General features: G+C 38.1%; 1 protein-coding gene and 1 long non-coding RNA gene across 2 annotated transcripts in view; one reads left to right on the top strand and one right to left on the bottom strand.

The window, feature by feature from the left end:
* The window catches only part of EPHX4 (epoxide hydrolase 4), a 42,328-nt gene extending 38,520 nt beyond the window's left edge, over positions 1–3,808 (bottom strand). The window contains exons 1-2 of the mRNA XM_025912417.2: positions 3,481–3,808; positions 1,152–1,237 (exon numbers count right to left, since the gene is read on the bottom strand). Coding sequence (XP_025768202.2) covers positions 1,152–1,237; positions 3,481–3,711 — 317 coding nt within the window. The 5' untranslated portion in view covers positions 3,712–3,808. The remainder of the gene's footprint in view (positions 1–1,151; positions 1,238–3,480) is intronic.
* Positions 3,809–3,819: 11 nt separating this feature from the next.
* Positions 3,820–16,206, top strand: part of LOC147578170 (uncharacterized) — a 62,171-nt gene continuing 49,784 nt past the window's right edge. The window contains exon 1 of the long non-coding RNA XR_015254874.1: positions 3,820–4,038. This is a non-coding gene — a long non-coding RNA (uncharacterized LOC147578170). The remainder of the gene's footprint in view (positions 4,039–16,206) is intronic.

Raw genomic sequence — 16,206 nt, 5'->3', positions numbered from 1 at the left:
TTATGGTTTGTGAACTGTCTCAAAATCATAGCTCTGTGTTATCAAAAATCCAGTTTTCTTTTACCACCATATGTAGCATTGGTTAAAAAGATATTTATTTTTGTAAATTTTTTAAAATGTTTTTATTTATTTTTGAGAGAGAGAAAGAGACTGAGCGTGAGTGGGGGAGGGGCAGAGAGAGAGAGAGAGAGAGAGAGACACAGAATCCAAAGCAAGCTCCAGGCTCTGAGCTGTCAGCAGGCTCTAACTCATGAACCACGAGATCATGACCTGAACCAAAGTCAGACACCCAACTGACTGAGCCACCCAGGCGCCCCCACAGGAAGATATTCATTAAAAAAAAAAAAAAAAAAAAAAAAAAAGTTTATTTATTTATTTTTGTGAGAGAGAAAGAAGAGGACAGAGAGAGAGAGAGAGAGAGAATCCGAAGCCGACTCCACACTGTCAACCAGAGCCTGATACAGGGCTGAAACCTACAAACTGTGAGATCAGGACCTGAGCTGAAACCAAGAGTCAGACGCTTAAGCGACTGAGCCACCCAGGCACCCCAAGATATCCATTTTTTAAAAGTTTAATTATATGTTGTTTTCATCTGTACTCAGGTTCAAAAGAGAACAGAACATTTTCTCCTAGGTAACTAACAACTATGTATTTTTGGTTATAGGTTTTTTCCTAATGTGAAATATTCAGGTCTTTCATTTGTCCTGCATTCATATGAGCCTTTTGCTACGTGCTGGGAAATAGTTCATTCTCAATTTCCAAGAGCCCTCGCCTCTCTCTCCACCTTCCTCTTACCCCAGGCTTCACCCGAAGCTTCCAGATAAACAGGCACTCTATGCCTTTGGTTTCTTTCAAATCTCCTTTTCCTACCCAATGTTGTATTTTGCTGGCAGCAAATACTATAAAAACTCTTTTGTAGCTAGCTCAGAAATTTGAAACACTAAACCATACTTCTTTTAGTTCTTAAAAAAAAAAAAAAAAAAAAAAAGACTAGCACCATGCACGTTCCTTTAGAATACAAGGAAAACCATAGGGAAGGATAACTGGGTAAGTGGGCATAGAGTAAGGTCCATGAAAAGTCATAACAAGACAATGACACTGTGATAAGACAAGTCCTTAATGCACAAGAAAAAGTTGGTTGGCAAGTTTACCAGAATTCTGGAAATCCATGAAGCAGCAGCATAAGTGGTTTGCCTCTTTCACCAGTAGCAACATAATGAAATCTTAACCCCGAATCCTGCAGTAGAAAATAGAGGGCACGGAATTTTAGTGATATCTTGTGTTGATTGTCAAAGTGCATTTAGTATTTCCATTTCATTAAAGAAAAAACTTGCATTATTTTTAATATCAAGAAGTAAAATAAATATTAATGAATTTCAAAAAGGAAAAAAGTCCCATGATTTATTAATAGGGCAAATTAGATTTACTTTTCTAAATGTTGCTCTTTGTAGTACCTTCCCTCTTCCCGTCTTGTTCTCCTTACAAGGTCAATTTGTATGTTATAAGCTTCTGGAACAGTGTCACAATTTGTGACTTTCATCTTACTGATGTGTCACATTCCATCTCATTCAAATTCTGCAGGACATGTAAATAATTCTGATCTGAATTTATATTCCTGCCGTGTTTACCTCCTAGTCATGTACTTTTCTCAGCTTGCCCGTCAAGAGCTGTGCCATCAGTTATATAATTCACACCTCCTTTCCTTATTTTTAGTTCTCTCCTTCCCACATTATTATTTTAAGTTGAGAGTTGTATGTACCGTTCCCCTTGCCTCCTGCTCCTCATGTCATGTCAATGTATTTCTAACAGCAAGATGCTCTGAGTGCTCAAGACTTTTCTCTGCATGCGGGAGACAAGACTGCCCAAGGAAAATGAAAAGTATAGGGGTGAGACAGGAATACAGCAAATATAAGGCAAGCTGAAAAGAGGAAAATGGAGAAAAACGCAAGAAAAGAAAACAAAAACTCAGAAAGAAGTGAAGAAAGAAACCAAGAACCAAAAGCTGAGCCCAGAGACTAGGTGTTATATCAGGTAACCCAAGCAAAGGGGTTTTCAGATGTGAAGAAATCTTAAAAGGTCAATTAATTCAGCCCCATCATTTTGACAGGTTAGGAAACCGAAGTTCAAAGATGTGAACATGGGTCATAAAGGTGGTTGGGAGCAGGGCTGTGAGCAGAACCCCATTTTCTTCTACCTTGCAGGACAATGGTCTTTTCCACTCCATGGTTCTGTCTCTGGGGCAACTCTTTAGGGTGGCCAGAGTCAGGGGAAAAGCATTATGAGGAATTCCAGATGATTCTTTCTCACTGCTTTTCTTCCTCAGATAACAAACCTGACTTTACCCTCAATTGCAAAATGCCTTTCTAGAAGTTCAGTAACTTCTGTTATTGGTGATGAATCTTGGCCACTTGATTGGATTTAGTGAACAAATACTTTATTGCACTTACCATGTACTAGATGCTGTTCTAAGTTTTTGTTTATTTGTTGTCTTTTAAAGTTTTTTCCCCCCATATATTAATTCCTTTTATTCTCATATCAACCCCAGGCTGAATAAGGGTAAGAAAAATGTGCCCGTGGTCTTTTGAACTCTAGCTGCTGGACACTCTAGCTCCTATTAGGAATCCTCCACTTGGTGACATAAATATCCCCTCATGTGAAGCTAGTTTTGAAAGTCTTGTGAGTCAGACTGCAGGGTGCATCATGAAAAGCTGTATCTCTTCACCACCTGGAGCCTCAGGAAATGGAATATCCATGGGCTGCCAGGAGGCTTGGGACAAGCATGAACAGTTCCAGTCTGAATGCATGGTTGACATTTGCTTTTTATTCCACTCCTTTGGTCTCTGACTTCATAAGTCTGCTTTCTTGCCCACAAACATATACCATTTGTTTATTGTTTCACACTGGTTAGGTCATCTGCGAACGCTCCATTCCGCTACTCTGAATAAAAGTCCTATTTCCAATGACTTACTCTATTTACTCTTTCAATCTCTAAAATTTGGACAAAGACAGCCTCATGAGACAGTAGGGCGCCTAGGAACAATCCCCTACAGCTGATCTGAGTCCTAAAGGGCAAAAAGGTGACACGAGACAGCTTTCCCTTACAGGGAGCAGAATTATTCTGGGTTGCTGTGGTGGAGCAGGAAGGGACAGTAATATATATAGGACCCTGATGAGAGACCCTCCACATAACCTATTCTCAGTTCCTCTCTCTCTCTCCCTCTCACTCCCTCCCCCCCCACCTCACACACACTCACTCACACACACACACACACACGCGCGCGCGCGCGCGCCCGACCCCAGTCCCGCCACACCTCGCCCCGCTTGCTTCCCCTTGGTATCTTCCCTGTCTCCGCCGCGCGCTCTGGCAAGACCCAGGAACCCTAAGGGACGCTGGGCGTCATGGAAGGAGCAGCCCCGCGCGCTCTGCTCTCGCGGCGGTCACGTTCCCTCCCGATACCGCCGGGCCGCGCCGGCCTTCACCTTGATCCGCACGTAGCAGTGGGTACCCAAAGAGGGGTCGTTCAAACACGCGGGAGGGTGTTCCCGGGCGACCCTCCGGAAGGTCTGAGCGGGTCCCTTGCCGATGCTCCACAAAAGTTTGAGCAGGTAGATGGAGGCGCAGAGCCCGCAGTAGCAGTAGACCAGGGACCAGAAGAGCAGGGACCGGATCGTGACCGTCAGGCGGAGCAGGCAGTCCCGCAGCCTCGCCATCGGGTGGGGCCGGCGGCGGGGCCCACTGCCCTTCCGAGGCGCAGGAGCGGCGGCGCTCACTCGGGCTGCGGAGCGAGACAGCCGGCGCGGCGGCGCGCCTCCCTGCGGGGCCCCGTGGTGGCTGCGCTCGGCCGGCGTCCCGTGGCCCGGCCGCGGACTTCCGCGCTCACTGTGCGCGCTCGGGGCCGCTGCGCCCTGCCCGGGAGCACCGCGGGTCAGACCCCCTGCCCTGCGGGTTCCGCCCGGGACTGGGCGAGGGCAGAGCCCGGCCTTCCTCCGCAGAGTGAGACCCCGGTTCGAAATTGCCAAACTGTGGGGAACATGAAGGTGAGACTTTCCCAAATCTCCGCTCTTACTTTGACCCGTGTTCAAGTCCTCTCATTGCCTGCTTAACTGCTGGAATTTCGTTAGGCCTTTTTCTGGATCAGAGAATTGTGGGGGCGCGCGGCCAAGAGAGGCAGTGAACGATTTTCATACTATATGACAGACGTTATTACTTTATTCATTCCTAACACTCTTCTGAAGGTGTTGATATTCTCCAACAAGGTTGAGAGTGGTTATCAGCCCAGCTAGGCCTCGCCGGTTCCAACGGCACGCCTCTGGAAACCCCTGGTCTGTTTTCCATCCCTGTAAGTTTTCCTTTGCAAGACTATTATATAAGTGCAATCATGAAATATGTAACTTTTTGTCTTTGGCTCCTTTTACCCAGCATAATGCATCTGAGATGCAACTACGCGGCTCCATATATTGTTTCCTTTTCATTGCTTGCTAGTGTTTCATTGAATGGATGTGCCATATTGTTTATCCATTACCCAGTTAAAGGACATTTGAGTTGTTTCCAGTTTTGTGGTTAGAAATAAAGCCACTGTAAACACTCGTGTGAAGTGTTTTGGGTGAACTTAAGTTTTTCTTTCACGTGGGTGAGTACTTAGAAGTGGGACTTCTGGGTCAGGTAAAACGTGCATTTAACTTCATGAGAAACTGCCAAACTGGCTTCCAAACTGTACAACTTTGAATTCATACCAGCTATGGGTGGGAGTTATGGCTTGGTTATATTCTTGCAAGGAATTGGTATTGTCAAAAAAAAAAAAAAATATTTTCAATTGTTGTAATTCCAGGAAGTGTGTAGCATCTCATTGAAATTTTATTTTACATTTCCCTAGTGACTAATAATGTGTAGGGATCTTTATGTACTTGTGTGCCACTCGAATATATTCTTCTTTGACAACGTGTCTGCTAAAATCTTTTACTCGTTTTTAAAAGATTGTGTTGTTTGTTTTCTTACTATCGAGTTCACGATTTGTCTATATACTTTGGATACAAATCCTTTATCACACATCATGCGATTTGCAAATATTTTCCCAGACTGTCTATGCCTTTTCAGTCTTATAACGGAGACTTTTGAAGAGCACAATTTAATTTGTATTTTAAATTTCTATTTATGTATTTATTCTTTTAAAGTAGGATCCACACCCAATGTGGGGTTCAAACTCATGACCCTGATATCAAGAGTGGTACACTCCACTGACTGAGTCAGCCAGGTGCCGCCCAAAATTTCTTAATTTTGATGCCATCCAATTTATCACTTTTTGTCTTTTATAGATGGTACTTTTGGTCTTGTATGTAAGAAATCTTTGCATAACTCATGGTTAACAGGATTTCTTTCTCCTATGTTTTCTTCTAGAAGTTTTATGGCTTTATATTTTATATTTAGGTCTATGAATAAGTTTTTTCCAAAACTTTTTACTGTTTATGTAAACATTTTTAATTGCACTATAGTTAACATATGGTGTTCTATTAGTTTCAGGTGAATTCACCTGACAAATGCACTAATTCACCTGAAACTAATAGTGATTCAACAACTCTCTACATTACTCAGGGCTCACCATGATAAATGTTCTCTTAATCCTCTTCACCTGTTTCACCCATTCCACCCCCCCCCCACCTCTTCTCTGCTAATCATCAGTTTGCTTTCTATAATTAAGAGTCTGGTTTTTTATATATATCTCCTTTTTTATTCATTTGTTTTGTTTCTTACATTCCACATGAGTGAATTCATATGTTATGAATTCAAAAAAAATTTGAATTTGTCTTTCTCTGATTGACTTATTTTGCTTAACATTATACCCTCTAGATCCATCCATATTGTTGCAAATGGCAAGATGTCATTATTTCTTATGGCTGAGTAATATTCCTGTGAGAGAGAGAGAGAGAGAGAGAGAGGGAGATGTCTGTTTTATCCATTCATCTATGGATGGATACTTGGGCTGTTTCCATAATTTGGCTGTTATAAATAATGTAATAATGCAGGGGTGCCTATATCTTTTTGAATTGGTGTTATTGTACTCTTTGGGTAAATACCCATTAGTGGAATTACTGGATCATATGGTAATTCTGTTTTTAATTTTTTTTTTTTTTGAGGAACCAGGTTTATGATCCATTTTGAGTTAATTTTTGTATAGGGTACAAAGTATGGATTGACATTTATGTGTTGCATGTGGATGTATAATTGTTTTGGTACGATTTTTTGAAAAGAGTGTTCTTCCTCTACTGAATTGCCTTTGTGCCTTTGTTGAAAATCACTTGATGTGCAGGACTATTTCTAAGCTGCTAGTCTGTTTCATTGAGCTGTGTGTCTGTATTTTCTCCAATACCACACTTGTCACTACTTTTGAAAGTAGTACAGTAAGTCTAGAATTCAGATGAGTCCTTAAACTTTGTTCTTCTTTATAAAAATTGTTTTTAGGGGTGCCTGGATGGCTCAGTCAGTTAAGCCTCCAACTCTTGATTTCAGCTCAGGTCATGATCTCATGGTTGTGGGATTGAGCCCTGCAATGGACTCCACACTGAGCGTGGGGCCTGCTTAGGATATTCACTCATTCTCTTTTTCTGTCTCTCTTTTTCTCATTTACTCATTCTCTTTTTCTGTCTCTCTCTCAAAATAAATAAATAAACATTGGGAAATAAATAAAAATTGTTTTGGCTACTCTTAAGTTACTTAACCTTTTCCAAAAATTGTTTTTTAGTATTTACTATTTTTAGGCAAAAATTGTTAATTGAAATGCATTGTATCTATTGATTTTGGAGAAAAGTGATATTTTAACAATATTATGTTATTCAGTCCATAAACATGACATATCACTCCATTTATTTAGATCTTTGATTTCTTTCATTAGTTTTTTTATCACTTAAAACATGCAAATATTGCATATATTTTGCAAGATTTATACCTTAGTATTTCTTTTTTTATATTATTGTAAATGCTACTTTTTTCAATTTCCAGTTGCTTATTACTAGATTTTTGGTTTTTGTCTTGGATCCTGAGACCTTGCTGCACTCACTTATTAGTTCTAGTAGCTTTTTGAAAGACTGGGATTTTTTATGTAGATAACCATGTCATCTGTGAATAGAAACAGTTTTATTTCTTCTTTTCCTGTATGTTTGCCTATTATTTCTTTTTCTTGCCATATTGCACTGGCTAGGACGTCCAGTACAATAATGAGCAGGAGTGGTGAGAGCGGACATCTTTACCTTATTCCTGATCTTAGGGTGCAGAAAGCATTCAGTCTTTCACTGTCAAACATTGTATTAGCTAAATATTTAATTAGATGCCATTTATCATGTTGAGGAAGTTCTTTTCTGTTTCTGGTTTTGGAGAGGTTTTTTTGTTTTGCTTTCTTTTGTTTTTCATAAATTGAGGTAAAATTTTGTCAAAGGCTTTTGCTTCTCGAGATAATCATAGTTTTTCCTCTTTAATATTTTTGACTTGGTTAATTACATATAAAATTTTTTAATGTTGAACCAACCTTTCATTCCCAGATTAAACCCTACTTGATCATGAAATATATATTTTTTGTAACTTGTTGAAATCAACTTAATACTTGGTTGATGATTTTTACATCTATATTTCTTATCTATTTTCTTATATATTCTGGAAGAATTTATATAAAATTAGTATTATTTCTTCCTTAAATGTTTGGTAGAATTATCCAAAAAAACCACCTAGGCCTTGAGTTGTTTTTTTAATTCTTTTTTCTCAAAGATTTTAAAATACAATTTATTTATTTAAAATATACTTCAAGGGCGCCTGGGTGGCTCAGTCGGTTAAGCGTCTGACTTCAGCTCAGGTCACGATCTCACGATCCGGGAGTTCGAGCCCCGCGTCGGGCTCTGGGCTGATGGCTCAGAGCCTGGAGCCTGCTTCCGATTCTGTGTCTCCCTCTCTCTCTGCCCCTCCCCCGTTCATGCTCTTCTCTCTCTGTCTCAAAAATAAATAAACATTAAAAAAATTAAAAAATAAAATAAAATATACTTCAATATGTTTAATAGTTATAGAACTATTCAGTGATCTGTTTCTTCTTTGCTATTTTGTCTCAAGAATTTTATCCGTTTCATGTAAGTTGTTGAATTTATGGCCATAGCGCTCTTCATGCCCTTATTATCTATTGAATGTCTGTGGATTTGTGATGTCCTCCCTTTTACACTTGGCATTCATAATTTGTGTCTTTTGTTTTTCTTGGTAAGTCTGGTTAGAGGCTTATTTTATTATCTTTTTAGAGAAGAAAGATCTTTTGGTTTTATTTTCCTTTTTTTTTTTTTTTTGCTATTAAGTTCATTGATTTCTGCTCTAATTTCCTTTCTTCTGCTACATTTAGGTTTAGTTTGCTTTTCTCTTTTTAGTTTCTTAAGATAGAAGCTTAAATGATTGATTTGAAATCTGTTATGTTTTAATGTAAGCATTTAACGCAAAAAAAATTTCCTCTTAGTGCTTCCACTGCGTTCCATAGATTTGAATATGTTGTGTTTTCATTTTTATAAAATTCAAAGTATTTTCTAATTCTTCATGTGATTACCCTTTTTACAATGTGTTACTTAGAAATGCTTAATTGCCAGGTATTTGAGGGGATTTTGCGGATATATTTTTTGTTGTTAATTTCTAGTTTCAATCCAGTATTGTCCAAAGAATTGACCTTGGAAAGTATCTATTCTTTTAAATTTGTCAAAGTTTGCTTTATGTCTCCGAATATGGTCTACTTTGGTGAATGTTCCAACTGCATATGAAAAGTTGTTGTTACCTGGAGTGTGGTATACATGTTAATTAGGTAAATTGGTTGGCAATGCTGTTCAGGACTGTTCGGATCCTTACTGATATCCTGTCTACTTGTTTTATCAATTGCTGAGAGAAGAATGTTGAAATCTATCAATAATGGGGGATTTGTCTGTCTTTCTTTCTACACAATCCTACTGTTTTTGCTTTAGGTAGTTATATTTTGGAGCATTTATAAATATGATAAAATGAATTTTTATAATTACCTCCATTTATGCCATTCTCAGTGTTCTTCATTCATTATATAGATACAAGTTTCTCTCTGGTATCATTTTCCTTCTATCAGAGAACTTTAACCTTTCTTGTAGAATAGGTCTGCTGGCAATTAATTCTTTCAGGTTTTGTTTATTTGAAAAAGTGTTTATTTCTCCTTCAATTTTGAAAATATTTCCAGTGGATATAGAAGTTTAGGTTGACAGGATTTTCATTTTAGAACTTTAAAGATGTCCCTTCATTGTCTTATGGCTTTCACAGTTTCTGATGAGAGGACTGCTATGTTTTTATCTTTGTTCTTCTGTATTTAATGCCTTTTTTACCTTGAGTATCTCAATATTTTCTGTTTGTCTTTGCTTTTAGCAGTTTAAATACGATGTATACAAGTGTGTGGGATTAGGGGTGGGTGGGTATTTATCTTGTTTAGCATTTTATAAGCTTCTTGAATTTATGGTTTTGTGTCTTTCATTATGTGAAATAATGGGAAAAAAAATACTAGTCTCTGTCCCTAGTTCCTGTCACAGAGCTCCTGAAACCCTTGTAATTTCCTAAGTGATGAGACCATTAGCAGCATCGTTTGTTCTAATATTTGCTCTTTAACCTGTACCTGACACGGGGCTCCTAAGACCTTCATAAACTCATAGTGGTGAGAGCACTAGGAACATCTTTTGTTCTAATGAGGTGACTCTGAGTGGGCTCCTGGTTGGCTCCTGGATGGTGACTGGTTACCAGAAAGGCCAAGCCATTATTAGAAGCTTGGACTTTCAGCTCCCTGCCTCCTCCAGAGGGAGAGGGGCTGGAAATAGAGTTAATAATTGATCATGCCTATGTGAGGAAGCCTACATAAAAATCTCAATTCTCTGGGGCTCAGAAAGCTTCCAGGTGGGTGAATACATCCATGTACCAGGATGATGTACCTCAACTTCACAGGGACAGAAGTTCCTAAACTCAGGACCCTTTCACAACTTGTCCTATGTATCTCTCCATCTGACTTTTCATCTCTATCCTTAATTATATCCTTTAATAAACTGGTAAACAGAAGTGTTTCTCTGAGTTCTGTGGGCCACTCTAGCAAATAATTGAATCCAAGGTGAAAGGAGTTCATGGGAACCTGTGAACTGTAGCCAAGTTGGATAGAAGTTGTGAGTAACCTGGTGACATACTGCTTGCAATGGACCTCTGAGGTGGGGGTCAGGCTCATGGGATCTGATGCTATCTCCAGGTAGATAGTGTCAGAATTGAGTTAAATCAGAGGACACTGAGATGGTATTGCAGAGGATTGCTTGGTGGGGGGAAAACCCCTACTATGTGAGTAGTAAAAGAGGCACACAGGAGAAAGAACTGAGGGTTTCCCCCTACTTAGAAGGAAAAACTGGAGGCTTTTTCCAATACATAATAATCTTGAAGAATTCTCAGCTATTGTCCTTTCAGATATTTCTCTAATTCCATTATCTCTCTCTTCTCTTGAGATTTCGGTTTTATGTTATACTGTTTAATATTGCCCTACAGCTTTTGGACATTCTGTTTTGTTGTTTCCACCACACCTTACTTTTTGTGTTCTTTGCTTTTTTGTTCTGGTAATTTCTTTTGATCAGAATTTAGGTTCACTAATTCTTTCTTTGGCTGTATTGATTCTACTGATTAGCCCATCAAACACTATCTTCATTTCTGTTACCAGGTTTTTCATGTCTAGCATTTCCATTTGATTTTTTTTTTTATGTATTTCTATCTTTCTATTCTAATTACCCATTTTTAACTTTTTTTAAGTTTTATTTATTTTGAGAGAGAGAGAGAGAGAATTCCAAGCAGCCTCTGCACTGTCAGCACAGAGCCTGATTCAGGGCTTGATCGCACAAACTGTGAGATCATGACCTGAGCCAAAATCAAGAATTGGATGTTCAACTGACTGAGTCACTCAGGCACCCCTGAAATTACACATTTGATCACACATTGTCCATTTTTCCTCTAGAGCTTTTAATACATTAATCATAGTCATTTAAATTTTTAAAAATATTTTCAGCTATGTATCATCCTTTAGTCTTTTTCTTTCTTTTGATTGCTTTACCTTTACCAGTGGGATTTTTGTTTTCCTTGATGTTTTGTATGTCTCAAGTTTTGTTGAAAGACATTGTGTGTAAGACTATAGAGACAGATAACTATTTTTTGCCTGAAAATTAACACGTGTTTTCTTTTGCTATGCTTTTAGTATGGAGGTTGTGTCAATCTAGTCAGATGTTGATTGGATTTGTTGGATTTGTTGCTATGGTTACCCCCAACAATACCATAAATTTCAAATTTCTCTCGTGTTACCCTGTGTTTAGGGTGGAGACTGGTTTGCCAGTGAATTTTTCTCAGTATCTGCTACATGCTCATCTTTAAGTCTTTATGCTTGGTGATAGAGAGATGGTCTTTCTCCATGCTTTTGCTCCTCTGATAGCAGTAGACTGCTTCTGTTACTGAATGCTTATTACCCTGGTGGTAGGAAGTACAGGAGGGAAAAGGGCATTCTCTGCTGTCCTAATTCAACCTCACAGGCAGACACTACGGATATTAGGATATCAGAGCATCTTGGATTTCAAGGTGAGATCTTCTCAATGATCTTTCCTGTCCCCAGTGACAGGGTCTCTCTAATGGTCTAGAGCCATGATACATTTCCTGCCCCTGTCCCAGATTAGGTTTATTTCTGTTTTCTTCTCCCCAGCTGTAGTAGGTCATAATCAGTGCCCTATAGGTGGTAGAGTTTGCTGGGGTCATGATCTCACAGCCTGTGAGTTCGAGTCCCACATCAGCTCTGTGCTGACAAGCTCAAGCCTGGAACCTGCTTCTGATTCTGTCTCCCTCTGTCTCTGCCCCTCCCCTGCTCGCTCGCTCGCTCTCTCTCTCTCTCTCTCTCTCTCAAAAATAAATAAACATAAAAAAAAGTTGGTCTAAGTTCCTGGATAATATAGTGGTAGATTTCCTTGTGAGGTCCTGCTTTGTCCTTCACAACTTCTAGGATGTGAACTGCACTAGCAAAATCATTTAACCATCTGCATCAATTAACACAGAGTAGCATCAGTGATTTTGGGTTTTTGAACTAGATCATAGCCAAGAAGTGTGTTCATCCCTTTATGACAGTTCTCAGGCATCGATATCTGACTTGTTGAAGCATGTTGCCCAGTGAACATCAAACTCCTCATCTGTCTCATGTGACCCCTGGGAGCAGCAGGGAATTGACTGGAAAGCGGCCATGAGGCTGGAGGACAGAGCAGGGTACAGGAGGCCTCAGGGGCTGGCATTGGGGGGTGGCTGCTGCTGCACTGCAAAGGGGTAGAGTGGGCGCCGAGCATGATGGTGATGGCGGCACACAGTCTAAGGCTAAAGGGAAACTGGGTAAGGCTTTGTATGTTTTATTTATAAGAAAGTGACAACTAGTTTCTAGTGTGGCTAGATACCATTTTACATTCCCACAAGAAATGTATGAATGATCCAGTTTCTCTGCATCCTTGCCAGCATTTTGCGTAGTCACTATTTTTTATTTTAACCTTCCTGATAGGTGTGCAGTGAAAGCTCATTGTGATTTCAATTTACATGTCACTGATGGCTGCTAATGATGGTGAACATGCTTTCATATGTGTGTTTGCTATATGTATATGCTGTTTGGTGAAATTTTGTTCATGTCTTTTGCCCATTCTAATTAGTTCTTTTTACTGTTGGATTTTGAGATATATCTATCTATATCTATCTATATAGATATAGATAGATATAGATATATCTTCTTATATGCCATTCCTTGTCAGACATGTGGTTTGTAAATATTTTCCTAATCTGTAGCTTACCTTTTCACAGAGCAAAATTTCTAATTTTGATGAGATCCAGTTTATCAGTTTTTTCATTTATGGACCATACTTTTGGGATCAAGTCTAAAAACTCTTTGCCTAACCGTAGAACCTAAAGATTTTTTTTTCTACAATTTTTATAGTTTTCTATTTTACATCTGAATCCAAGATCCATTGTGTGTTACTGTTTGGATAAGATACAAGTTTTAGGTTGAGTTCCCATTCCCATGGATATCCAATTGCTCCAGCACCATTTGTTGAAAAGACTGTCTTTTCTCCATTGAATTGCACCATTGTCAAAAATCACTTGAGCCTATTTGTGTGGGTCTATTTCTGAGTTCTTTGCTCTGGGGTCCACTATTCCACTAATACCACATTTTCTTGATTACTGTAGCTTTATAATAAGTCTTGATATCGTACAGAATTATTCCTCTCACCTTTTTTGTCAATGTTCTTCATTCTAGCGCCTTTGCCATTCTGAGTTTTAGCATAAGCTTGTCTATGTCTGTGAAAAACTTCACTAGGATTTTATGGGATGTGCATTAAAACAGATTAGTTTGAGAACTGAATCTTTCCTGTGTTGAGTCTTCCAATCTATGAACACAATAGGTCTGTTTAATTTTTTCTTCTATTTCTTCCATAAGCATTTTGTAATTTTCAGCATACAGATCCTGTACATTTTGTTAAACATATACCTAAGTATTTCATTTTCTTTGGAGTGATTATAAATGTTACTGTTTTTAAGTTACCATATGCTCATTAGTAAGAGAGATCAGATTTATTTTTGTATGTTGATACTGTATCCTGTGACCTTGCTTATGTCATTTATTGTAAGTTTTTTGTAGATTTCTTGGGATTTACCATGCAGAAAATCATGTGCAAAAATTCAGCTAAATTAATTCAGAAACTGCTTAAATGTTACAATTTCAAAAAAAAAAAAATCCCCATAGCTTATGGTGAAATCCTGTACTTTTCTTTAAAATTGTAAATAAGAATGATTACTATCACTTCCATTATTTGATATTATTTTGGGAAAGTATAGCTAATGAAATTGAAAAAAACCCAACTGAAACAATCTGTATGACTTTTCTTTTTATTACATTGGGTGGAATTTCTAATTCTATGTTGAATAAGAATGGTTCAGAGTGGATATTTTTGCCATGTTCCCAAATTAGGGGGAAATCATGGAGTCTTAAGTACAACATTAGCTGCAGGTTTTTTCTGGATGCTCTTTATACTTAACACCATTAAGTATAACATTAGCTGTGGATTTTTTCTGGATACTCTATCAGATTGAAGAAATTTCCCTGAAAAACTTGCTGAATCCAAACAAGTTGGATTTTGGATTACACTGATTAATTTCAAATGTTGAAACAGCTTTGCATACCTGGAACAAATCAATTTTTCATGGTATATAATTATGTTCATCTATTGTAGCATTTACAAAATTTGCTAATATTTTCTTGAAGATGTTTGTGTCTAACTAAATTCATGAGATAATGCCTGCAGCCTCTTTTTTTTTTTTTTTTTTTTTTTTTGGATTTGGTTCTAGTATCAGGGTAATACTGGCCTTATAAAATGAGTTGGGAAGTGTTCCTTCTTCCCAATGATAAAATTTGTCCTGTCATGGGACACGTGGCTGGCTCAGTCAGTACAGCATGTGACTCTTGATCTTGGGGTTGTAAATTTGAGCCCCACATTGGGAATAGAGATTACTTGCAATCAAAATCTTAAAAAAGAAAATTTTTGTCCTGTTGATAAAAATTATATAACCAATTTCTGGAAGAAGAATTTTCTGGAATAGATTTTTCTGGAAGAGACTGTCTTAAATTAGCATTAATTCTTCTCTAAATGTTTGGTGTAATTTTCCAGTGGAACTGTATAGGCTTGGAGATCTCTTTCTCAGGAGCTTTTAAATTATGAATTGAAATTAATGTTACAGGGCTATTCAGATTATTTCATTTTGAATTTTGGTAGTTTATTATTTGAAGAATTGGTCCACTTCAGTTTTTTTAATGTAGTTATTGGTAGTATTCCTTTCTATTTTTTTTTAACAGTTGTAGGATCTTTGGTGATATTCACTACTTCATTCTTACTGTTGGTAATTTGTGTCTTTTTGTTAGTCTTGCTAGCTGTTTAAACACTTTACCTTTTCTCCCTCAACCACCAGCTTTTTTTGTTTGTTTGTTTCAATTTCATTAATCTCTGCTCTGGTCCTGCTTTGGATGTGCTTTTTCTAGGTTGTTGAGTTAGGGAATTAAGATTATTGATTTAAGACTTTTCCTTGTTTCTAATGCAAGCACTTGGCACTTCTAAATTTAGTACTCTTTAACAGAATCCTACATATTTTAGTATGTTGTATGTTGACATTCATTTCTGGGTTTTTAAAATTTTCTTGTAAGATTTCCTCCTTGGTGGTGCCTAGGCAGCCAGTCAGTTAAGCGTCTGCTTCTTGATTTTGGCTCAGGTCATGATCTCGCAGTTCATGAGTTCGATCCCCACATCAGGCTCTGCACTGGCGGCACAGAGCCTGCTGGGGATTCTCTCTCTCCACCCCCCCCCCCCCCCTTGCTTGCATTCTCTCTGTCAAAATAAACTTAAAAAGATTTCGTCTTTGATCCATCAATTATTCGTAAGTGGATTGTTCAGTGTTGTGATTTTCCTATTGTCTGTTATTGATTTATGATCTGATACTATTATGATTAAAGAACATACTCTACATAATTTCAGTTGTTTTAAATTTGTTTCATGACCCAGGAGATAGTGTCTTGGTGAACATCCCATGGATGCTTTAAAAAAAAAAAAGTGCATTCTGTTGTTGGTTATAAAATGGCAGTATCTATTTACACTCCCCAATAGCAGCATATGAGTTCCCATTGATCCTCTCCAACGTTTTATAATGTTAGAGACCTTATTTTTGCTAATTCAATAGGTAAAAACTGGTATTTCTTATGGCCTCAAATTTTCACATGCCACACATAAGAAGGCTGAGTATCTTTTCATGTTTATTAACTACATGACTTTCCTCTTAAGTGAAATGCCTGTGTATGACAGAGAATTACTTATATTCATATGTTGCTCTGTAGTCAAGTATGCCCAAGTGGGTTGTGGCCAGAAGGATATGAGTGCAAGAAGTCTAAGTCTCTACCAAGTCTGGTCCTTAAAAACATCCAGTGTGATCCTATCTTGCTCTGCCACATCAATATTAGAGACCATATGTTCCAGGTGGCATAATTACAACATGGAAAAGGCATCTCACACTGCCATACTTTCCATGAAAATGGAATATCCTTTATACATTTGCTTTAGAGTAAAACATTTTGTAGTAAATTTTTATTTCACTTTCATTTTGATAGT

This window comes from Puma concolor, chromosome C1 (genome assembly GCF_028749965.1).
Source record: "Puma concolor isolate L17-30 chromosome C1, mPumCon1.1.hap2, whole genome shotgun sequence".
Lineage (NCBI taxonomy): Eukaryota > Metazoa > Chordata > Mammalia > Carnivora > Felidae > Puma > Puma concolor.
Note: the sequence above shows the minus strand (reverse complement) of the source record. Positions and strands in the feature narration are given on the sequence as shown.